The sequence below is a fragment of the Alligator mississippiensis genome, chromosome 4, assembly GCF_030867095.1.
Source record: "Alligator mississippiensis isolate rAllMis1 chromosome 4, rAllMis1, whole genome shotgun sequence".
Lineage (NCBI taxonomy): Eukaryota > Metazoa > Chordata > Crocodylia > Alligatoridae > Alligator > Alligator mississippiensis.
In genome coordinates, this window is record NC_081827.1 from 104,065,525 (window position 1) to 104,091,059 (window position 25,535).

Here is a 25,535-nt window from a genome sequence, read left to right on the forward strand (position 1 = left end):
AAGCACTTCCAGTCCATTTCCTGGTCTACCCCCCTGCACCCTCCGGCTTGGCAACTGGTGCCTCTTGGGTCTGGGGGGGCACCCGGGGCTCCCCTGCAGCTGACTGCCAAGCCAGGAGGGCATGGGGGGCCCCCAGCGCACTCCCTGGCAGTGGACCAGAAGTACTTTTGGTCCACTTCTGGGTTTGCTGCCGAGCATGCTGGAGAACCCCACCATGCTCCTGTGGGATGCTCCATCTGCCCCAGTGAGCCATGCCTGCTTGCTCAAGGTATGTAGAAAAAAAACACTTTTAAAGTTGTGCCTGTGTTCGAATTGCTGATTCTCCGAAGCAGCACCGAATCTTCAGATTTGGATTTGGCCGAATCAAGTCAGGGACAATGATCCGAATCAACATATTGAATCACTGTCCCCGATTTGGGACAAACCAAATCGAATAGGGCCTGTTTTGCACAGCCCTAAACCAGTTCCCATCAAACACACAAGATCAAGAACCGGTATTTATTTCCTCTACTACCTTGCAGTTCTAATGATCTAGGAGGTATATTTTTACCTTAAAAATATCTTTTAAATAACCTTTAATTTTTATGCTGGGATCTTTCCAAAGGTGACAGTAAAATACCGTCTTTCAACCCACTAAATAATGAAGCTACTATTCTCCCATACTTGACTGTGGAAACAGCTGTTTGTGTTTGAAGCTTAAAATCTCAAAGAACAGATATCCCTAAATTAAGATAATTATAAATTATAGTTTTGACAAAGACAACTGAGCCAACTCAATCTTGAAACTGTTCCTGTCAGCAAAATAATCAATGCAAGGTATTTTGAGAATTTTAACTACAAGAATTTGCAAATTCTCTGTAAACATTTTACTTGCTGAATAATACCTTGCTGCTGAATTCCATTAGATCCTCCATGAGACTCTCCCAGTGCACATGGCTGAACACTCACTGTATGACCATCGCTTGATCCCATTTGAGCTCCTATGGACAAGAAAACAAGAAAAAAGAAAAATCAACTTAAATTTAAGTGCACGCAGTACAAAACAGATTAACTTTTTAAATAAAATGTCATGTCTGAAAGACTAATTGCTTGGAAGCCTATAACATTTTCTGAAGTTATAAATAGATGCAACAACTGTATCAGTATCAAATGGTACAGTACAAGCTGTTAACAATGCAATCTTTATTTCTAGGGGATTCTGTAGCAATACAAACACAGGAAAACCACTCCAACTTTAGCTCTGAATCATCCAGGGTGATTTCTCTCAGATGCACTGCCACAGGATCATACGAATGAAAGAGTTAAAACCTAACTGATAGTACTTACCTAGAACAGCTCCCCTTCCCCTTTAAAAGCAGTTAAAATGTACATTTTGTCATCCCTTTATGTATAAGGTTATACATTAGGGGTGCGCCGATAAAGATTTTTTTGGCCAATACCAATGGCCAATTATTAACCAGGCACATTGGCTGATACTGATCCAATTGCTGATATGTAGCCCAGCAGCTTGGAGAGCAGCATCCAGCCGGTAACTCTGTGGGGGGTAGGGGTGGGTAGATCGAGGCCCTCATGGTGAGGGAAGGAGTGGGGTTAGGGCAGGTGGTGCCCAGCTGGGGCGGAGCAGGGTGTGGGACAGAGCTGTGAGCAACTCATCCAGGTGGCGCGGCTGCAGGGAGGAGTGATGTAGTCTTTTTTATGGTATATCTAGCTTTTGCAAATTACATCTAACTGAATACTTAAGGCAGCTTGCTGGTGCTGGGAGGGGTGTGGTATATGTATGTTAAGGAATGCTTGCCCGCTGGGAAAGAAATGCAACGTAGGCAAGCCCAGACAAGTACGGATATGTTCTGTGGCTAAGGTAATATGAGCATGGGCTAAGAGAAGGCAGCCAATAGTAACGGTACAGCGTGTTAAGTGGGAGAAAGCTATATAAGGCTGAAGCAAAACAAAGGGGGTGGTGCTTGCTTTGCGAATGATTGCCAAGCACCCCTCTCTGGGCAGACTTGAAACAATAAAGATTAAGTTGGATCCTCCACCCCTGTGTGTTTATTGGCAAAAGCGCACTGGGCACGAACTCACACTGTCCTTTGGGGACAACAGGAGGGAGGGGCAGGTCCTGCCGATGTGCACACCCCTGGGGGAGCATGTGCCCCCCTGATTTGTGTGTGGGGCGAGGGTGGCCTAGGGCCAAGGAGCTGCGCTGGCCTCTTCCTGGCAGGATCTGAGCTCGAGGCAGGTAGACAGCAGTGGTGTTGGGTGGGTGGGTGGCGGGGGGACGACAACGATGACTATGGGGAGTGCTTATGCTAATATGCTCACATAAGGCTTATGTAGGAGTTTGGCAACTTCCATAATTCTAATATTTCCATCAGATTAAGTTTCACTAATTACCTGCACGGCTACAACCAGAGACGTTCTCCCCTGGTGAATATCCCATTAGGCCGCCATTTCCATTTCCATTTGGGTTAGAAGGCACTGTTGCAAGGAGACCTAACCATAGGAATAAAAACTCATTGTTAAAGGTAAAGCAAGCGAGTACATTTTAATTTCATATGCTTTTTTCCTCTGGTCCTCATAGTATTTCCCACCCAGTAAATTTCAGTAGTTCTTCATTAGGAAGAATTTTTTCTCCTCCAGTACATCTGGCCAGATTTCCCATACTCATCATGGATCATAACCATGTACTTATCTTGAAGTCATTTTATAACAGATCAGTTAAATTACTGAATATGGTGTGCACATGTAACACATCCCAGAATACTTCATATCTACGTAGGTGTAAAACAAGTGCAGTTGTGAGACAATAGTGGGACATTTTTTAGTAGAAAAAGGGCTGGACATGACAGCATTTTCAAATATTTGGAGGGCTTCCATAAAGGAAATGGAGAAAAAATGGTTCTTCCTTGCCACAGAAGATAGGATACAAGGCAGTGGGTTCAAATTACAGTAAGGAGTTTAAAATCAAATCTCAAAAAGCTAGCTAATTGTACAAACTGTAGAACAATGGAACAAGCTGCCTGAAAGTTATGGAATTGCTGCCCCCTTTGGAAATTTTTGAGAAGACAGACAGCTGTAGGGAATGGTTTAGGAACAGCAAATTCTTCAACTGTGCAAAGGGTTGGGTTGGATAACTCCAACTCCCTTCCAACCAAAAGACTAAAAATCAATCAATCTCACAAGATAAGCTGTAGTATTTACCAATAGCAATCTGTATCGTTAAGGCTGCAACCGTCCTCCCCACACCCCCAAACCATTATACCTGGTAGTAAAAATTTGGAAAAGCAAAGAAAATCATGCCCCAGAAAATTTCCAATTTAAAAGAGAAGGCAGAGACCAAACGCACTGTAAACAAAGTTGGGAAAAAGCAGGTGAAAGGAAGAAAAGTGAGTTTGGGCAACATTTTTCTTTTCCCGTCCATTTTAGTTGGCCAAACTACCCCAGACATAGGGCTCAGAGCTGGTCTCCATGGTACAGGGCAGGTTTATCAGAGCTGCTTGAAGGAAAGATAAACATTCAAATAAATACATCAAGTAGACTAGAGAGCCATACCTAATCCTCTGTATCGTGAGAGCTGCTGGTAGATTTGTTTCATTCTCTCAATATTCAGGCGGCTTGCTTCTGCATGATTTACCATTGGTTTAGGATAATTAATTCCTATCATACATTTTGCAGCCTTCTGAACACCCTCTGGAGCATTCCAAGGATCATATATGTATTTTGCAGGGAAACCTCTAAGCACAGGCAAATAACGTCTTTTAAAAGGAAAGAGAAAAACAAAAGGTAATTTAATACTGAGATGTTTAAGTCTCAGGTAACTTCAACAATGTTTTACAATATTTACTGAACAGACTGTTTACCTGATGTAGTCCCCATTAGGGTCAGTTCTTCTGCCAAAACCCACAGGACAATAGCAATGAAAAAACTGCTGAAAAAACGAACTACAGGAAAGCCACATCCAGCTTCCAGCATTGACACTCCAATCTGCATCAAGCAGCAACTCTTCAAACACCTTGAAAAATAATGGAATCAGTTAATCTGAACACACTAAATCTTTTCGATGCACTTCCAAGAAGTGCTCAAAATGTCAGCATCTTAGTGACAGTTTCCTGTAGCAACATCTTAAAAGCTGTGTGTTATGATTTATTTACCCATATCTGATAGCATCCATAAAACACTCCGCAAATAAATACTCAGAAAAACATTTCAAGTCACATTGAAAGAATGGTGATAAAGGGAATGCTGGGCTTCTGCGCCATCGAACCTTGCCATCTAGGCTTGTAGATATTTCCGCAGCACAGAAACTGGATGTGCTTTTTCCACAAATGTATCCACAGAAATTCGTGAAAGGGTAGTTGGGAGTCACTGGTGTCATTTTTATTTTAAAATAAAGTTCACAGTGGCAGACAAGATTACTTAGAATAGTAAATGTTAGCGTTTTCTGAGCGCATTACCTCCATGTGGTCATACTTGTTGGATGCACATGCTCCCCCACCGCTAATGAGCTTTTGAAAACCTTCTGGAAAATAGATGGGTAGTGGATCCATGGGGGTATGGAATGTCTTGGACCAAGGTTACTAAAGACTGAACTGCAATTCCCTCAGTTCCTCCTAGTAAGGCAACAAGTTTTACTCTTAGAACTTGAGATGATGTGCAAGAAGCCCAAACATTCAGAGGCAGAAATTGTGGCAGCATTTAAAAAAACAACAACAAACCCAGTTGTTACAAGTAGTAAAAGCTTTACATTCTCTGAAGGGGAATTTCCACATTTTTTACTTCTTGGAGTCCAGCAAACAAGAGCTTACATGGCAGGCTAAAGAATTTTAATGAAAACAAGGATTGTAGAACTGCATCCAATCACATACCAAATCAAGATAGTAGGTTTTGTGTAAGGATGTGAACAGAATACCAGGTTGTAGCCCTGAAGATTTCTATGAAGCAACAGTAGCTATGGCAGAGCAAACACCGTGGCTGCGTCCTTCTCAAATATTCCTATATTCAAATATTCCTATATATTTGTTAAAAAAATACATGAAAGTCACTTTAAAAGCCTCAGATCCACTGTATTTATGTTAATAGGACTATGGAGTTGTTTAAAGGACATTACAATCACTGCATGTAATTATAATGAAGAGTAAAATGGCAAAAACCATTATATTATTACATCTAAACAAACAAGAAACTGCCATCTTGACAATATGATCGTGCACACTAAAAATGAAGACAACTAACATTTTATCTTAAATTTTTATATTGCTACCCAAGGGCACAGTATCTGAGCACCTTCCAAACCAACTCAATAGCAATAGTAAAACCCTTAATTGGTTTTATGGAGTCTCTCAAAGTTCTTCCTTTATCCCTCAGAGTAAGAAATAGAGGTGTGTTTTATTTTTTTTATTTTTGGGGGGGGTGGGGGGGAGGAAGAGGGCAGGGAAGAGCTGGATGTTTAAGAGAAAGGGTGGTAGAAAAAGAAGGATGTTTGAATGCATTGTTTGTGGTGGAACAGTTAGTTCTCTCGGGAAGAGTGAGACTTAGCACTTCTTAGAGCTGGTTATAATCTCAATTTGCCCAATCCGGTCTAGAAAAATTGTTCCATAGCTGGATCTCTTCAAAAGAATGCACTGACCCCAGTCCTCATGTAGTTCACAGCTGTTTGCAGACACAAACCCAGTCCTTGATGTAGCTGGGGCATGATCTATTAACTGTTTTGAAAGTCAGGATCAAGCCTTCACTCTGTTAAGAGGCTGAGTAGGAACCAGTGAAAAGACATGTGCACAAGCCTGATATATTCCTAGTGATGTGAACCATGGAGAAGGCAGACAACTTTGAGTACCAGCTAGACTAGAGCCTGCATATCATCTTCAGATACAATGAGATATAGAAAGTCAATCAGAAGGTAACAGATACAACTAACTGTTGTTGTGTTCAGGTCACTGTCCAGGAAAAAAAAAGGATAAATGTTGTCCATTAAGCTGGAGGAAGGAAGAAAAGCCATATTTGCAAACTGATCATCCATGCTTAGAAAAGTCAAACTAGGATCATTAGGCTTTTCATCACACCTCGATATATTAGGACTATGATTCCAGTTCAAGGCACAGACAATGCATTAGGTCAACTCTTCAGTTTTCTGCTCTAACAAGTGTTAATCTAGTCTTGCCATGGCTCAACTATAGTCAGCTGCTCTTTATCAAAATGCTAAATTTCCTGTAGACATTCTTGACTCTTCGGTACAGTCATGACTGCATCAACTGAGAATAAGATTTCTATGAAATGTCATCAACATACTGCTGGCAGATAGAGTTGATGGTAACCTTAAGGTCCATTCCAGAGGTCTCATGTAGATATGAAGAAAAGTGAGGATGAAGGCTTTGGAGAGACATGACCCATCACCATTCTGAGGTCTGCTGGACAAATGACTGGCCCAGCACTAGAGGTCTCATCCACTCCTACAGTGTCTTCAAGACATAATAGAAGTACCCTGTGGTCCACCAAAGACTACAAAGAGGTCTGGCTTTGCAGGTATGGAGCTCTTACCTGTGTCCACAGCCATAGGAAGGTAGTCTGAATTCCAATAGGACAGTTTTTGAATCATGTCCTGATGAGAATCCTGACTGAGAGGCATCCAGGATGCTGGGTAATGTCACTTGTTGTTGGAGCTTAGTGATCATTAATTTCTCAATTACAAGAGGTTGGAGACAGGATGGTAGCTGTGGGAGATCTTCGTAGTGAAATATCTGGTTTTTCAGAGGACTCTGCTCAGAAGGATCTTTAAGGATTGTAGTCTCAAAGAGAAAAAAGTCTTGAACTTTGAAAGGCAATACTGAAATGGTGACAACATTTGCTAAAATGGTTTTGGAAAGTAAATATACATTTTGAACATTCTTATTTAGTACATATTTTAAAAGGTAGTCAACATGTTCTTGCTTTTCCTTTAAAAACCAACATTATCTCAAGATGGTTCATAAAGAACCATGCAGCTTGTGTCTTCCTCCACCCCCCTCTGTATATCCTGACATATGCTGCTACTATGACCCATGGCTAGAATTAACATTTTTTACTAGAAACCTGACAAAGTTGTGCTAATGAGCAAAAATAATGTATCTTATTGCTAACCTTAATAACTCATTCCCATTTCACTGTTAGGACACCTCAGAGCTAGAAAATATGACACAATCAGTCTAAATTAACAGAAGTCCTGATTAAACTAGATAGCAAAAGCTAAAAAAAGCCAACACCCCCCAAAAAACTTACTTTAATCCCTACAATTATGGCTTTGTTATTGCTAGTTAAGTTGTGTGTTCAGAAGAATAGAAGCGAAACATGTTTTTAAACCAATGTAGCTGTGAGTGTAACAAGTTTAGAGAGAAGAGTAATTAGTATGTCAGAGCAATTAGTATGTCAGTACACAACTAGTCCACTAGATGCTACCATTTAATCATACTTGCTAAGATTTTGGAATGTAATTCACAGAATTAGAGTATGGACAGAAAAAAAAAAAATACACCAAGCTGACAGGGGGAAAGGAGACTTAGCATCTATCAGCTGCTCCACAATAACTGTTCCCTAGCCTACAGCAAACAGAAGCTAAAAATTATAATAACTCATCACCATTTCATTTGCAGTAAAAGCAATGAACCCAGGGATAGGAGTAGATACATGAAATAGTTACCACAGAGCAGCTGGCATCTGGCAAGCTCTCCCCATTTGTAAACTGGCACAATTTGCTCATCTGTGCATATCCTTAGATAGACAGATTCATTCTTGCTGGCCTAGGGAAGCATACCTTATACCCCCATGAACTGCACAAATCTAGTGCTCTGTTCTTTAGGGTATTATAAGAGTAAGAAGATAGTTTTCTTCCATAATATAGACAGACAAACACTGTGGGTATACAGGTATGCCAAAGTTACCCATGTATAACTTGCAAAAGACAAGCTGCCTTTGGATTTTTCATGCAATTACTTATATACCCAAGAGTTTACATTTGAAAAAAAGTGTATGAGAAAGGATTGATTATAACAACCAATGGGTTAGAAGAATAAAAACCCAAGAAGCTTGCAACATTGGCAGTAAATATATTGTTCTCAAGTTCCAAGCAGCAGAAACTTATAAGCATTTCTGTTTACAACTGTTACTCTTTATCATAAGAAAAGATGCGACTGCACTGTAACTTAGGTCTGAAGAAATAGCAATAATTAAAATTAGACTGAGCCAACTTTGAACTGCCATATGTCCAGTTTTATGAAGATCTGTTAGCACTTAGTTGGACTAGTTAAGATGATTCCCAAAACACACTGCCTGATATATACTGTATATCTATAGATATATATAGCTCTGATACTGAAAGGTGCCAAGTGTCCTCAACACTTAGCTTTTCCCCCCCCTCAATTCCCATCTTTTTCTCTCTAACCAGCAGAGAAAATACGGGGAAGAAATTTCTATTATCAGAGTCATTTGCATTTATTTACTGTTTTTAAATGATAAGTAAGTAATCATAGGCCTCAAGCTAGGATACCTAGAACTAGGAGTCAAAAAAATATATCCAGACTCCTACAAAAGGTTTCTCAGCCCCACAAAATTCAGGTCTGCTTTACTCCTAGAACTACCCCACATTTTTAGTTTGGACACAGTTTAAACTTTAAAACATATATTATTGTATTTGATAACATTATTAAAACATACGTCCACTGTAATTTTCACTTATATACACCAGAAACTCAATGAAAAAACTGTACCTTCATTCCTTCCTCCCAACTAATCCACAGGTCACCTCGAGTCAAGAAGCATGCCACAGCATGTCTGGCTAAATGGTGAATCCAGCCTTCTTGACGGAGCTGTGTCATAATTGCATCAATCCAAGGAAAGCCTGTCCTGCCTTCTGCCCACTTGGCCAAAGCCTCGGGATTCTTATCCCATGGAATTTGAACGCAGATGGGATTTCCCTCCATTTTATCAAAACGTGGATTACTAGTTGCTGCCGTGTAGAAAAATTCACGCCATAAAAGCTGGCCATAGAGGGACAAAGGAGGGGAACTGTTCTTCTTTACCTGAAAGCCATCATGAAAAGAAAGACATTTTGCTGTTAGGAAAAGGTAAGAAAAAATTTATCTTGCATAACACTCAGTGGCTGTCTATGTAGCATCCGTACCTTTTTATACAGATCCGTTAACTTGAAATAGAAGAGACGACATGACAGACACCCAAACCGAAGATAAGGGCTAAGCCCCGTTGGACTTGCCAATAGGGAATTTGCGTTCATCCGTGGTCTTTCAAAGTTTGCTACCCAAGCCTTAAAAAACCAAAGAAATGGAACACTATTATGTGTACATGTGGTCATCTCATCTAATATAAGGAGAAAATCTCTGTGATTACACCAGCAATTGAGTAGAGAGTTCCACTGAAAAGTGTTCATACATTTTAAGAAATTACATGAGATACTATCATTTTTCTTTTGTTCAAATTCTATAAAAGTTGCATCTAAATTTCACCAGCTTCTATAACACTACTACTTCAACTTAGAGCAGCATGCTGGTCTTGTTTTTTGGTCTGTTTATAAAAGGAATTAAAGATGTTTAAGATGCTAATTTTTAGTTGCCAAGACCTGCATGTACCTTTCTTTCCAAGTGTCTTTCCAGCCGTGTGAGAGCTTCCGTTTCTCCCCCTGGCCACACTGCAGAAGGCAAGCCATCTGTATCAAACCCTGAAGAATGAAGTCAAACAGGAAGAAAAATCCTTATTTGTTTATACGGTAGCACAAATAACTAGTATACCTGGACAACAGCTGCACTGTATTTTTGGTAATATCTTAAATCTAGCTGGATGTCAATGGTGTCAAAACAATGCTTGCTGTCAGTGTAAATAAGTTCTACCAAACCATGTAACAACATTGCTTATCTGTAACTGGATCAACTGTAATTTTTATGCTCTATAATAAAGAAAGATCCCTGGACAAATTTTGACTGTGCATTTGTTGGGTTAGGTTTCCTGTGGTCATTGCTGGCTGTTCTGTTGGTAGCAATTTTAATTGATTGATTTGGCTTAAGACTAAATATCACCTAGCACTGTTTTAACATTGTACAATAAAAGTATTTAAGACTTAAGACAACATACCTAGCTCTTCAAGCGATGGAACACCATACTTCTCATCATGATCATCAGAAACTGGTGTGGTACATTTCTCCATTACTTCTGCAGTGATAGTCTCCACTGGCATCTCTAGTGGTTCCATTCTACTAATTAGTGTCTGGAATCTTTTATAGGTAAGAGGTGGCTGTCCTCCATTTAATTCTATAATTCTGTGTTAAGGAACAAGAGAAAAAGGAAATGCTTGCATTCCATGCAACTGTATATTACATTCTTTATACACAAGAAACATGTTCTTATCTGCAGTTTGATTTCTATTACTTTTATATATGCATATGCTATTCCAGACAATTTGAATCTTAATTCTACCACTCCATTGCCATTAGAGAGACAGAAGCACTTACTGAGCAAAACCAAAGGGATTAATCCCAATTTATGGATTGAAGAACATCCCTGAACAGTGAATAAGTAATGAATACTAATAATTAATGGTGAAATAAAAATACATCACCTCAGATGACATACAGCAAGAGAAGAGAAAACCAAAACAACTGTAAAGACACATAGCAAGTGACCTTTAAAATTTTTATACTTGCTACTTGCAAAAAAAGCGTTACTGCAATATTTGCCCTATTTGGTAAAGGAAACTTCGCAGTTTGGCACAAAATGATGCTATTAATGGTGCCTGTTGTATATTAGTTATTAAAGTGGACAAGTCCTTCTTTAAACATTAAATGGAGGCTTTCAAATTGCAGGACTTGTTCCAATAATTGAAACATCTACTGAAAGGGAAACAGTGGTGCGCAATAGGGGTGTGTGAAATGGGCTGTATTCAATTTGGATTTGGCCCAAACTGGGGACAGTGATTCAATTTGATTCGGATCACTGTCCTGATTTGTTTGGCCGAATCCACTCTGAAGATCTGATGCCAATTCAGAGAATCAGCGATTCGGCCATAGACACAGCTTTAAATGTTTTTTCTACATACCTCAAGGTACCAGGCACGACTTGCGCATGATGCGATGGTGAGGCAGATGGAGCGTCCCACAGAAGCAGCCCCCCGGCGTGCTCCCAGCGGACCCAGAAGCGGACCAGAAGTCCGTGGGATCCCCCCCCAGCTCCCCTCCTGTGGGATGCTCCATCCATGCTAGCATCTCAGCGTTCACGAGCTACCTAGTACCTTGAGGTATGTAGAAAAACATTTAAAGCCGTGTTTATGTCCGAATCATCGAATCTTTCCGAATGTCTCAAAATTGATTTGGAGGGTTGCAATTCGATTCGTAGAGATTAAAGGGCCTCCCAATTCGATTCGGGTGCAGAGATTTGGTCACCAAATTGAATCAGCAACCAAAGCTGCACGCAGGCCTAGCAGACAACCAGACCAGCAACTTCTTGGAGTTTGTTGGGTAACTTTTTGATGCATATGGTAGAGAGGTCAACTAGAAGGGAAGCTCTTCTTGATATTGCTCAGAAGCAAGAAGGCAGTGGTTGAGAATGTGAAGGTGGAAAGTTGCTTAGAAGGAAGGAGAGGAGCAAAATAAGGATGCTGGACTTCAGAAAAGCAGACTTTAACAAACTCAGAGAACTGGGGGCTGGATCTCCTGGAAAGCAAGTCTGAGGGGAAAAGGAATCCCAGAGAGCTGACTACTTTAAAGGAGGCCCTTTTAAGGGTGCAGGAACAAGCTATCCCAAAGCAAAGAAAAAAAAATGAGAAGTATAACCGGAGACCAATTTGGCTAGAAAGCAATCTCTTCAACAAGTTGAAGCTCAAAAATGGAGTCCTATAAAAAGAAGAATCTTGGTCATAGCACTAGGGAAGAGTACCAGGGCACTGCATGGGCATGCAGGGAGAAAGTCAGAAAGACCAAGGCACAATTTGAGATGCAGCTGGCAAAGGACATACAAGGCAATAAAAAGGGATTCTAGAAGTATGTCAAAAGTGAGAGGAAGACCAAAGAAACCATAGACCCCTTATGGAATACAGAAGGCAGTCTAGTTGTGGATGATGCAGAGAAGGCTGAACTATTCAGCAAATCTTCTGAGAAAAGGCTGAAAGAACTAGAGTTTTTAGTTCAGAGCAGAGAAGACTGAGGGGGAAGGGGGGCATTTGGTAACAGTCTTCAAATACCAGAAGGGCGATTATGGAGAGGATGGAGATGGCATCTTTGTGGCCCTAGGGGACAAGACTAAGAGCAAGGGCCTCAAACTGCAACAGGGGAAATTTAGATTGGAAGGAACTTTCTGATTATAAAAAGTAAATCAAGCATTGGAACTTGCTATGTAAAGAAACTGTGGAATTTCTATCCTTGGAAGTTTTCAACAGTAGGTCTGACAGACACTTGGCTAGTTAGTTAGATGGCTAGATAGTTTAGTCAGGGGTGATCCTGCCTTGAGCAGGGGACTGGACTAGATGGCCTTATGAGGTGGTCCTTTCCAGCCCTACTTTCCTATGATCCTGTGCTTAAAAAGCAAACAGTTTCTGTGCTCCACTTTTTCTCTAAAACATCTGATCAGCTTCAGATGTGCCTCAAAGCAACAAAACAGTTTAAATGAACATATCCTAATGTTAAAGCAGGGTAGTAGAAACACACTGTATAGGTGAAATCATTTAAAACGTTTCTCAACTATTAGAGGAAGTCAGCCACTGGGTTCAACAGACTGAAAGAACACATACAATCTATTAAGAGCTTAAAATAAATTTGGTATTATCCATAATAATATGAAAATGGTAACTATAATATAAATAAAATTGCCAACATCTACCACGGGACCCATGCTTTGTAATGTTTTATGGATTATATGAATATATAACAGGGAGCTAAAACTAATCCATTAAAACAGTTGCTTCTGGAAAATTATAAATAAGATGTTATGTAAGGTAATACAGAGATCAAATAATCCCCAATCATTTTAGTGGATGTGTGATTGACAAATGGCATGCTTGACAAAATAACTGATGCAAAATTATCTCACTTGAGAAGGGACTGTAATTATCTTATTTGCATACTAAAGATTGTAACAGGAGAGAAAACTATCCAGACCTTTAATATTCGTAGCAGGTTCTTTATCACCCTGATCTTGTGAAGCAACATTAAGAGTTAGTATATAAACCTTGAGGAAAACACTCTCTCTCTCTCTCTCTAAATACTTTTTAAGGTTTAGTAAAAAATGTGAATCATTTCACTACAAGGACAATAAGCACCCATTTTATACACCAAAAATGGTGAGATTAAAACATTTTATTTGTAAGAACAGCACTGCAGATTGCAACTTCTCTGACCTGTTTTATAGTTGCAGAATTCTACTTAGTATGGAAATGAAGATGGAACTATTTTATAGGGGGAAAGATTAAAACTTGTTTCTGCTTCCTGTTTGGAGAACTACAAAACGCTTTTTTGGAGAAAAGTCAGTATATGACGACACAACACTGCATAAGAGGCACCTTTAATGTTTGTAACAGTAACTTACTTGTCCAAGTCATACAATGTATGTGAAATTCGAACAATGACTTCCACTCCTGCTTCACTAGCCAACTTCTTAATTGCTGCATCTCTCTCCTTCCCAAATGGCTCAGAATCATATTCAATGGAAAGCTTTGTAATGTTCCATTCCTGAAACAGAAGGAGTGAAAAAAAAAATTAATAATTAGACACTGCAACTTCCTGGAAGTGAAATAGGAAAAAAAGTGTCATTACACAGAAAGGAGGAAAAGTATTTATGTTTATGTACAAGTTTAACAATTCTCTCAACTGTTATGGAGCCAAACACCTTAAAAAAAAAGACAGCAGGGGAGAAGGCTAGGCTATACTCAGAATATTTTTCACCAAATCCTCATAAAAATAGAAATATTACTGTTGAAATATGCCTGTCATTTCACTGGCACAGGAGGCCAAGTTCTAAAGAGAGAAACCTAAACAATTTAAATACGTTTCATGCAGTTAATCACATCTTAAACAGTAACACAGCTGCATATGCAGGCAATTAATGGTGCCACAGAACAGAAAATAAGTTACAAAATTATTTCACAAAATACAAGTAATAATTGTGGTTTCTATTGTGCCTTAAATAGAATGTGCGAGTGGACCACACCAGTCTCAAGTAGCCCCAGTGCATTTCCCATGAGCCGACAGTCAGCTGACTATTAAGCACCCAGCTTTCAACTTGCCAGTACAGGGACAGCACAAGACCACAATCCCAGGTTTCCCCTACACTGGCATTAGGGTGCAACTGGCATCTGATCCGTGATCCCAAAATTGCATTTCCTGCCATGCACATGTGGGTTTGTTGGGTTAACTTGGCATAACATGTGGGTTTGTTGGGTTAACATGGCATAACTGTTGGGTTCAGGGATCAGATCCCATCATACCTTTAAATGAACATTTGTCACCAGTCTAAGAGATATGGGATTTCAGCAGACTCTAGAACTTCTCAGCACCAAACTGGATCATAATAAAGCTTAGGTATGGAGTTATGCACTTAGACATTTGATTTGGATTCCGCCTAAACACATGCACCAGCCTAAGTCAAGGAGCCCAGGGATCTTTTCAAGCCAAAATGCGGGTGTTTACTGATCCTAGACATCTAAGGAGTTTTGTGGCCACTTGCAGGATCAACTAAAATCACTTTTTGAAAACTGGGTCAAATTTAAATACCCAAGTACCATTTAAATTCCTAGGAGGCTTACTGGTATGTGGACATAAGTGTCAGAATGAAGATAAGAAATGTCTACCAAAATTAATTTGAAAACCAGTAGTTTAGAGACTAAACCATAACTTACTGTATACAACAAGAGAAGTTATGACTTCTGAATTACAAGGCATGTCCTATGTGGGGGGGGGGGGGGTTGTTTGTTTGTTTCTTTTGAGGAACATATCTAAAATGTTAAATTCTTCCTTGTCTCTTCAAAAAAAATCTCCAAACCCAGTAAGGTGAGAGATACACAGAGGTAACACAGAGAGAGAAATAATACCGCCCCCTGGTTGGGTCTGTTCTCTCGTAAATATCAACTAAAGGATTTAACTTTTATAAAGGATATCGCATTAGAGATTTGTCTGAATTGTTCAACTTTCAGTCTAAGAACTTGGGATAATATATCCAGACTAAGAGCTTCCTCTATGGTTTGGGGGGGGGGGGGGGGGAGGGGGAGGAGAGGAAAGAGGAGTGGCATTCGGTTCTATATACTCAGCAAGTTATACTTTACATAGAGCAATAGCAAAGTTAAAACAGTTCGATTAACTCATATGGCATCAGTCATCAAAATTAAGTTGCCAGAAAACACTTTTTTCAAAAAAGTCTGATCAAAATCTCTAATCTGAAACTCAGGCGTTCACGGAGTGTGACTAGATTAGAAAGTGACAAATTAAAGGACAAGAGGATGCAAGCACTCCCAGCTGTAAACTGCTCAATACTGAATACCAAAATTCTGAAAGGAGTGGAAACACTGCACAGTGGAAAAAAACAAAACAAACCTATACTATTTGCATTAAGAACATGCTCTTCCAAAAATATTAGAGCTCACCTTAAAGAGTCTAGGGAACACATCTGCTGGCTGTCCACGAATCACAAACAAACGAGAATTTAATTTCCGCAAATTAGCATCAAGATCCTCAAGACACTGAAGCAGGAACCTGTGAATAAGAATTATCTTATCGTAAATCAGCATCTATTGTTTGATATAATCCAGACCATTTTGAATTAGGGAGGGAGAATGAAAAGTAATAATCAAATAGAAACTACCCATTTTCCAACATTTCACAGAAGACTTCAATCATACCTACACATTATCGTCCAAATTATTAATGACCATTGTTTGCAACAAAAATGCATTTGGTTATGTTTAATTTGAGAAATCAAATAGCAATGTCATGTTAGTTTTCTATGCCCCATTTTAAACTTTGGGTTGCATGGTGGTCATAGCCATCACATGTAGTTGCAGTTAATGCACTCCAACAGTAAAACAGAAATCAATTGTTAGAAAAAATGCTAGAAAACTTTCACAGTACGGCCTCACAACATACAACAGCCTAAAATATTACCAAAATTTAGTATATGTGAGGTCAGACTAAAAGATCCCAGATCTGTTCTGAGGAAAAGTCCCTCACAAATAAAAACTAAACAAACAGGCTCTCCAGCCACTAAAGAGAGATTTATTGCTACCTCTGGAAAATACTACAAATTTCATGCATCTTGGCTATCCATCCAGCAGAAATATTTAATAAGGAAATAAACTGACAGGCAGGCTGGGTGCAACGTGGGCAGGGGTTCAGCCTTGGATCTGGTGGGCCAAGAAGAAAGCTGAGCCCCTGCCTGTGTTGCCCCACCCATGTTGCACCCTTAGTCCCAAGTCAGTTGGCACACCAACAGATATCGCTGCTGCCAGAACTGCCACTCCAGCTCCAGCGTCTGCACCTTGGAGAACAGCACCTGCCTCGTCTTCTTGTGGGTGCCTGGCAACAGCATGGAGCCCCACAGGCTCGGCTCTGGCCCGCTCAGTCAACATAGACAACATTAGGGTGTCTAGTCAACACAGATGGCGTTAAGGTGTCTACACGCGGATGAAGGTGCTTTACCTAATTGTGCCTAAATTTGATACTTGCCTTATGACAGATATCAAAACTTAAGCGTGATTAACAGCATGCATGTGTAGACCCACAGCCTTAATGAATCCTAAAAAATGGCTAATGCACCTTAAATCAGCACGTATAGACACGCCCACTGACAAGGAACTGATGGATTTATTCACATATAAACCCAGGTGCCCTTCCCCCTTCCCACACCCTACCGCCTTTCCCCTCAAAAAAAAAAAAAAGTCAACATGTACAAAAGCAAAAATTTAAAGAAGATCTACACTGACACTTGTCAAATGAAGTTGGAAGATAAAAAGTCTATTTCTTTTAACCACTCATAGTCATTTCAGTTTGGTGAAATATTGCTATTGTTAGAAGAAGAAAAAGTAGTACTTTTTAGCTACTGCCAGCCGCTTATGCTAATTATGTTAAGCAATCCAATTTAATAAATGCAGACTAATACTTTCCCCCCCCCCCTCGGTCATAAAGGATAGCAACAAACAATTTGCAATTAACAGATTTAACCATTTTTAGCATCTCTACCACCAGTACAAGCATTCCCAAAAAGTCTTTCTTTCTACACACTGCCTTCCAAAAACAAGGCGGGTCCTTTATTTCGGGGTGTGCTATATGGGAGAAAGTGCAGAAGACAGTTCTTACAAAAGCTAGAACACTTTACCATACCGAGTGATTGTACTGTCTTTCTAACTATTGGGACACATGCATGTGTGTATGTGCATGCCTGACCATGGTCTACTTTCAAACACTATTTTCATTTAATTTTTGCGCGGTTAACTGCTTAATACTTTAAATCTGTCTATACAGTGGTTGTTAGGGTTTGTTTTAATTATTTTAATGGACAACTTGAATATCTACTCTCTTCTGTTAACTTGAATCTGAAGAGAACTTCACTGAAGAACGTAGGATTACTTCCCTGAACCTTAAAAAATAAATAAATCTCTATTCCATTTTTTGTTCCGTTTCTCTGAACTAATTGCAAGAAAAATCAGAAAGTCAATAGAAGTGAATAATAAATCATATCCAACTAATCACTGTCCCTCCCAGGTATCGTTTTGGATAATCTGTTTTAATTTTACTTTGAGTGACCCTTTCTCCTCCCCAATCCCAACCAACATTTAAAAATTTGATATTGTAACTTGACATCTTAGGTTCTTGAATGTTACTCCCAAAAACAAATGAGGACAGTTTTTAACTCCAAAAGGGAAGGAGTACTTTTTTTTTTGTGAAATCCTCCTTTACAATGAAGACATATAGTAATGACGATGAAGACATACAGTAGGAACACCTTCTTGCTTAAGAGAATGCATATAAATGAAGATAATCTAGATTCTATAATATATTTTATCTACCTCAGAAGGCAGCCAAAGGGTTGGAAGAGCCACATGTTGACCTAAAGTGACCTTAAATATGAACTCGGAATGGTTTTGAATTTGCAACTCCTCTATTTTTAGAGTAGACACTGTAGCACTGCACTGGTATGTTCTCTTTACTGCACAAAATTTAATTTAAAAATAAATTTCTGGTCTTTTCCCATTACTCCTCCATTTCTTCTTTCCTTTCCTCCCAGACAAACTGACCATTTAGTAATATTTCTTCAAGTGGGTCAGGTTCAAATAATAGGTGTAGAGTCTACTCCCACTGAATAAATCTGAACTCATCTTCTCTGCCGCTCCTACCACATGGAAACAACTTTTTAAAGAGACAGAATCCCATTTGTATACTAGGCCAAAAGGTCATTTCTTTGATCTTGGTATTCTGATCTCATTTTCTTCCCTCTTCGTTCCTACTCTTCTCCCCCTTCCTAATGTAACCAATAATAGCATCAAGCATCTAACCTGTACTCAGGACAGAACATTACCCAAGAAGATTAAGTGTACTGATCCAGTCTTTAATTCTGTTTCCAGGTCCATAAAGTTGTCCTTAATACTATCTAATCTGTATTTGTTTTGTTGGTTCCAAACATCTCCTCTGTTATACCTCTTAGCAGGGCTCTGACATAACTGTAGATGTTATGTTCACCAAGCTTTTCTCCTCATACTAAACACAGCACTGACTACTCATAGGGAGTAGAAGCGTTTATTAAGAACATACTATTTTTACATAATCACTCTTAAGACGTTGAACCACGCTTAAGATAGCACTGTATTTTAGTAAATGGAAAGTCAGCTGATATTGCAAAAAAGCTAAGCTCCAAGTTAAATACAAAAGTACAAGGCAAAAGATTTATTCTATAATTTTGCTCTGGTTAATCCTCCAGATCATGTTTCAGATGCATAAGGGCATTTTCCAATTTTTTTGTTTAAAGTTCCAGTGCAATAGAGTTGTCGCTGAAGGCATAAGCAAAGAACAATGGCATTGCTAGATTGGTCTATAACATCTTTAAAGTTGCGATAAGAAAACCTGCTATCTGAGAGTAGAGATGGATTCCGAGTTTGAGTGATTGACAATCAGACATTTTTACACAAATGGGACACGTAACAAAAATTAGTAAGTTATAAATAATGAAGCTTGATGCTGCAGGAGGAACTGCATGTATGCTTTAGAACAAACTACAACCAACTTTGTTAAATTTAATTCCCTGCTTGCAGATGTGGAAAAACCTTTAGCTTTAGCTAAAGTGCCAAAAAGCATGGCTGAATCACCCAATGCTGCGAAGCTGGGTCAAAGTAACGTGTTACTACTTCTGGTAGAGCGCTTCTCCCCCGCGGTCTCCCCCCCAAAAAATGTCTGTCAGCACCCAATGTGTTTAAAAATTTAAACACTTTTCTAAAAAGAAAGGTTTGTGACTGTAACATTGTCCTGTTCTATGGAAAATCTCTACTATGAAAAACATTTAAAAGACAGCCTGCAAATTTCTCAAACCATTACTTCTGTACATATATGAAGACACACAGTGTCCTATTTTTCACTAGACAGCTCAAATTTTCACTCTTCATTTTCTAAGGAGCAACTTTTCAACACACTATGAAGATACACCACAGCAATTATTTCAGTTAGTCATTGCCAAAATGTGATTACCTTTGTTTTATTTGAATACAAATTATTTTCAATTAAAAAAGAAATAGCACTGCAAGGCATTTTGACCTACTGGAAAGTTCAGTACTCAAATAGTATTTTAATACAGACTGCTCGGAAAGATTTTCTCTTACAAACATTTAAGTCTAATTCAAGGACATTTCTACTGCCTACAACTGAATGATAGGCATTTCAAGCCAGAAATTCATATACTAACTTATAAAACAACTGCCCACCTACCTAACGAAGTCTACTATCTATAAACCTATATCTCCCACTATTCTAGAATTGGCATCTCTCTCCTCCAGAGCATTCAAGGCATTAATGCTGTATCTGATCAGAGTTTTGGAACAGAGACCATTTAACATACATCTGTCAGGCAGTGACAGCTACATCTGAGGAGATTATTATGCATCTAATACCACTACTGTCAGAGTTAATATTTATAACAGGTAACTGTGTGATAAGAATACAAAGGGAGTATTAAATTGACAATAAGCTAGACTCCCTTTTCTATATAGCACAAAGTGTGTCAATAGCAATGGGTGGGGAGGAAGGGGGGGCAGATCAAGGCCTGCACAATGAGGGAGGGAGTGGGGCAGGGATAGGTGCCTAGCCAGGGCAGTGAATGCAACCCTAGGAGCAGGACAGAACTGTGGGCAGCTTGTCTGGGGAGCACAGGGGGTGAGGGCAGTTCCCCCCAGATTTGTGTGGAGAGTGAGGGTGGGCTACCCACTGTAGGCATGGGGCTAAGGGTTGCACCAGTCTCTTCCAGCAGGGGAAGGGGGGAGGGAGGGGGAGGGTTGGGTCAGGGCTGCGTTTGGGGTGGCTATGGGGTGGGCTATAGACACCCTAAAATGCCCCATAGCTACCCATCCCAGTGCTACTGCCTGCCCCACCCCCACCTGCCCTGAATTCAGCCCTGGCGCAGCATCCCCCCCGGCAGGAAGAGGCTGGTGCAGCCCATGGCTCCAAGCCTGCAGCGGGCAACCTACCCTTGCCCCGTGCACAAGTCTGCGAGGGTGGCACATGACCCCCCATGCTTCCCCCTCTCCACCTTCCCACAGCCCCCGGATGAGCTGCCCACAGCTCCACTTTGCTCCAGGGTCACATTCATTGCCTTGGCTGGGCAGTGCCTGCCTGCCCCACTTCCTTCCTCTCTGCCCCAAGCTGACCCCCTCATGGTCCCTCCCTCCCCTGACTTGCCAGCAGGAGGCTGCTCTCCACACTGCTGGGCTGCATTCCTGGCTGCATGCATACTGCAATTGCATGCATGCACACAGCATTTATCGGTGACGTTATTGGCTATACCAGTCAAAAAAAAGCTGCTTGCTGATAATTAACCTTTTATTGATACCAATCCAATATGCCACCAACATATTGGTGCACTTCTACTAAGAGATAAATTCATATCCACCCAAGGACATTGAAAAAAAACAACTGCGGAACTCTGCCTTGATCCCTGACTTCTGGACCAAATCCAGTTAGGGCAATTGTGTTTTTCTCCCTAGATTCCACCTTCAGTTTCAGTAAGATACAGTATTCTTCCCCTCCTGTCCTAACTAATTACAACACTGTAATTTCCACGAAGTTGTTATAACATCACATGCCCTGCTACAAAAAAAAACAGCCCTAAATACAGAGCTTTTAAAGCCTGCACAGCTGACAAGGTTCTAGATTTAAATTTCATGCTAGTGAAAAACTCCAGCTTGCTCAGTTTACACATTTCTTGAACCTTGCACAGCTCACTTAAGTATGTTTAAATGTAACACGTAAAGACTTATATAGAGCCCAAGGTGGACAACCACTAAATTACTGGCATTACATATTTGAAAAGAGACATCATATGGTCATACATAGTTGAACATATGCTTTCCTAAACTTTTGGTCTTACCAATGCAAGTTACTGATATTTTCTGTTTTTTTTAACTGTCAACCTGAAAATTAATCTCTAGGCTGACACACCAAAGCTAAAATTTATGAAGGAAAGGATTTTGAATGAAACTAGAAGCAATTATTTAAATACTACTACAAAGAACTTTGCTCAAAGTATTTTTGACTTTATGTAGAAAGCAGAAGATTTACAAAACTAGACAACATTTCAAATGGAAGAAAACATTGGCTGGCTGAGGGGGAAAGAAGTTACTGTTTCTAGGGGTTTCCATTACTCTGCAGAAAGAAAGAAAAAAAAGTGTTGAAAGTTAAAAGTTCACTAAGCATGCCTTGAAAGAATACACAAATAGCCTCATCAGACAAGTCTGTTAGTCAACCCAACCTGAAACAACTTCCAACCAACCTCCTACTTTGGACAGGCGAACCGAAAGAAGGTAAAAATCCTACAGGAAATCAAAGAATCACGCAAAATAGGACTAGAAAGGACCTCAGGATTAGTCCACCCCCTGTCCAAAGCAGGATCATCCTGTTTAAACCATCTCAGACAGTCTGTTCCAGTGCCTGACTACCCTCATTGTTAGAAAGTTCTTTCTAATATCTAACCTGAATCTCATTTGTTACAATTTAAGTCCATTACAGCTTGTCCTGTCCCTCACGGCACAGAGAACAGTTTGTCACCATCCTCTTTATAGCAATCTGTTTGTACTTGAAGATTTATCAAATCCCTCATCAAACTTGTCTGCAACTTAAACAATCCCAATTCTTCAAACATTTCCTCACAGGTCGTTTTCTAGGTCACTAATAAAATTTTGCGGCTCTCCTCTGGACTCTTCCAGTTTGAACACATCTTCCTTGAAGGGCAGTGCTCAAAACTGGATACAGTATTCTAGGTGACATCTCAATAGTGCTTAAGGGGAGTAAAGGAATCACTTTGTGTGAGTTTCATACAATAGGTCCCAGCCTGCAATCAGTCTTTTGGGCAATGTCACACTTGATTTATATCCAGCTGAAACATGCTATAAACTCCAGCTCTTTCTAGTCTGCAGTACTGGAAAATTTTGTTTCCATTTTGTATTTGGGCATCTGATTTTTCCTTCCCAAATACAGAACCTTGCACTTGTCATTATTGAATTTTTTGTGATTTATTTTGGATGAGTTTTTTCAGGGTTCAGCTGAATCCTAATCCTGTCTTCTGATGCATTTGCTACCCCACCCAACTTGGCATTGTCCATGTTATGACTATACACTTGATATCATTGTCCAAGTCATTAAGGAAAATACAGAAGAATACCAGGTCTAGGACAGACCCCTGGGGAACCTCACTTGATACCTCCTCTCAGCGTGACACTGAGTTACGAATGACTACACTTTGGTTCGATGGTTGTGTTCAGTTACGCATCCTCATTACAGTAGTTTCAGCTACACTATTTCCTTAGCTTGCTTATGAGGGAACTATAGGAGACAGTGTCAAGAGCCTTAAATCTATAGTAAGATACACCAAGGGTTAGCAATCTACAGCCTGAAGACCCAGGGAACTTCAGTGGTGTTTCACAGGTGGGGATCTTTGTCCATGCCACAGCCAGACCACAGGAAGAAGCGGTTGCAGCAGCAGCCAGGTCCTGGTATTAGCCCTCCTCAGACATGGACTGGGTCATTCTGGGCTACCACCAAAAGGCTGCTGACTACTGAGATAAACTTTACTCGGCTTGCTACAGTGTTTGTTTTTGACTGGGAACATGAGGCCTTTCCACCCTTCACAGTAAATAAGTTTACATGAGGCTGATATATTCAATAACTCATGTAACTTATGCAAGAAAAATGATCAGTATTCATTTACCATGATTTCTAGACACAATGTACTCCAAAAGATCTCTCCTGTACAGTATGAAACATTTCTTCCTATTTTAAATGTACTGCCTTTCAATTTAATTTGATTTAAACTAACCTAACCAGTGGTTATCCTGTATCATGTGTGGGAAACATTGGCTGCATCATTCAGAATTATTTGGATACTTTATTTTAAATGCCAAATAATCCCCTTTTTTTTGGTGATCCATCACACCTGAAACCCTTCATGCCCCTATATATACAAACTAAGCTTTAGTTTCAGCCTGTTTCAAAGCAAAATGTACAAGCTTATTGCAAACTGTATTCTACCAAAGTACAATCACCAGAGAAATTTAGATAATTAACTGTACCACATTAAAACTGTAGCCAAATTCTGTAATTCTGTGTACACCTGCTGGTCAGAGTTGCATCTTCTAGTAATTAACAGAAGTCCATTAGTGATTCTGCCATCACTATTGATTTTGCCTAGAAGGTATTCAAATACTGGAGAAATAACTCCTAAAGAACTGAAATAATGTTACAACATTTTAAAGCAAGTGATATTACTTTTCAGGATAAAGATTCCACCACCAGCAATAGGAGCAAGTTTATTAAGTAAAATCCTTCTTTAAATAAACTTCAAGAAAAAAATTAGTAAGAATAATATGTGAATCCCCCCACTAATGGTATCCATTCATGCAAGCTTTATTTTGAGGTGCTATGAATTTGTATGCATGAACTGCTAAAATTCTAACAATCAAAACTCAATTTAGAATTTGATCAGTTTACAACAGAAATGTAGTTTTCCTAAACTGCTAACCCTGTAAGCTCTGCCTCCATTCTGAAATCTAAAACCCCCCACTACTTCCTGCCTTTCACATCCCAAAGCACACCACCAACAACCAATCCATTTAACATGTACTAAAGCTGTAATTAAGATGCAACTGAGATGCACAGGTGTCCAACTCAAGAAAGAGAGCTGGCAGTTGGAATTTTAGTTTACAAGTACTGACAACAAGCAACCAAGAGTAATATCCAATAAGTTTTAGTAGTACTGACTCTCTAATATTTAAAACATTCTCCATAGGGAAAAAAAACAAACTTCAAACTGCCAAGGAAAGTAATAACATCTCCTTTTTTTCTAAAAATAGTTTCAGCCTGAAGACAAATTCTTAAGGCTCAGTAATAAAAACAATTTGGGTTTTTTTGGAGCTATGAGCACCCAGAAACTCCCACTGACCTCATGTAGAGTCAATGTCACTGTTTGACTTGCTAGACATTCAGCACTTCTGAAGAACATGACACTTCTACCTATATTTAGTCTCTTAAATAAGGAACTAAGGTCACTCACTTTCAAAAATCTTGGCCTTAAGTCAATCACTTTTCTAAATAATTTCACATTTATTATAAATTCTTATGATGAATACCAAATTTCTGAGCAGAGGGGGGGAAAAAGTTGTCAATTTGTTATCATGTCAACACAAATGCCCTTTTATAATACATATGCTTCTATCGGTATTTTAAAAACTTCAACAATTACTGGAAGACCAGTTAAGGTTTTGTTTCCAGACTAACAGAATAACAGGATTTTAAAATTTAGCTAGACATATTCTTTATATTCACTTCCATATAACCAAAGCAGAGAAGACAGGATTTGTTTAATGGAGAAGCACTCACTTGAACTACTGCAAGACTGCCTGTGCTACATACCATGTTACCTGGTTTCAGACATTTGAATGTCATGCCAGTGTATTTTCCTGTTACGCTGGTCTATAGCAATCAGTCATTATGCAGAAGGCCAGTATGTTCTTGTAAAATGGTAAGATGATTAAGCTCAGACAGGATTTAAGTGTTATGTACACTATCCAACATCCTCTAGCACTGGGCCACAGTGCTTTTTTTCCTATTACCAGATCAAGGTCTTTCCTTTATGCCTGTTTTATCCTATCATTTAAATCCAGACCAAGTTCTGCAGCTTGCTTACATATAGCATGAGATTTTCAAATGCTATCAAAAGGTATCAAATAGTGACATTTATTTTTATTATTCTCCATGCACCAGGCAGGGTGCGCTTTCATTATTTAATAAAAAGTTACATTTGGGCAGAATGAGAAGGCATCATAAAATTATTTG

General features: G+C 39.5%; 1 protein-coding gene across 2 annotated transcripts in view; it reads right to left on the minus strand.

Moving 5' to 3' along the window:
• Positions 1-25,535, minus strand: part of CRY1 (cryptochrome circadian regulator 1) — a 64,749-nt gene that overhangs the window by 17,695 nt on the left and 21,519 nt on the right. The window contains exons 2-11 of one of the 2 annotated variants that reach the window (XM_019489585.2): positions 15,599-15,707; positions 13,549-13,691; positions 10,108-10,292; positions 9,609-9,697; positions 9,146-9,286; positions 8,733-9,044; positions 3,858-4,009; positions 3,550-3,752; positions 2,392-2,490; positions 885-980 (exon numbers count right to left, since the gene is read on the minus strand). In XM_019489585.2, the coding sequence (XP_019345130.1) occupies positions 885-980; positions 2,392-2,490; positions 3,550-3,752; positions 3,858-4,009; positions 8,733-9,044; positions 9,146-9,286; positions 9,609-9,697; positions 10,108-10,292; positions 13,549-13,691; positions 15,599-15,707 (1,529 nt within the window). The remainder of the gene's footprint in view (positions 1-884; positions 981-2,391; positions 2,491-3,549; positions 3,753-3,857; positions 4,010-8,732; positions 9,045-9,145; positions 9,287-9,608; positions 9,698-10,107; positions 10,293-13,548; positions 13,692-15,598; positions 15,708-25,535) is intronic. The other variant, XM_019489586.2, reaches the window with a different exon arrangement.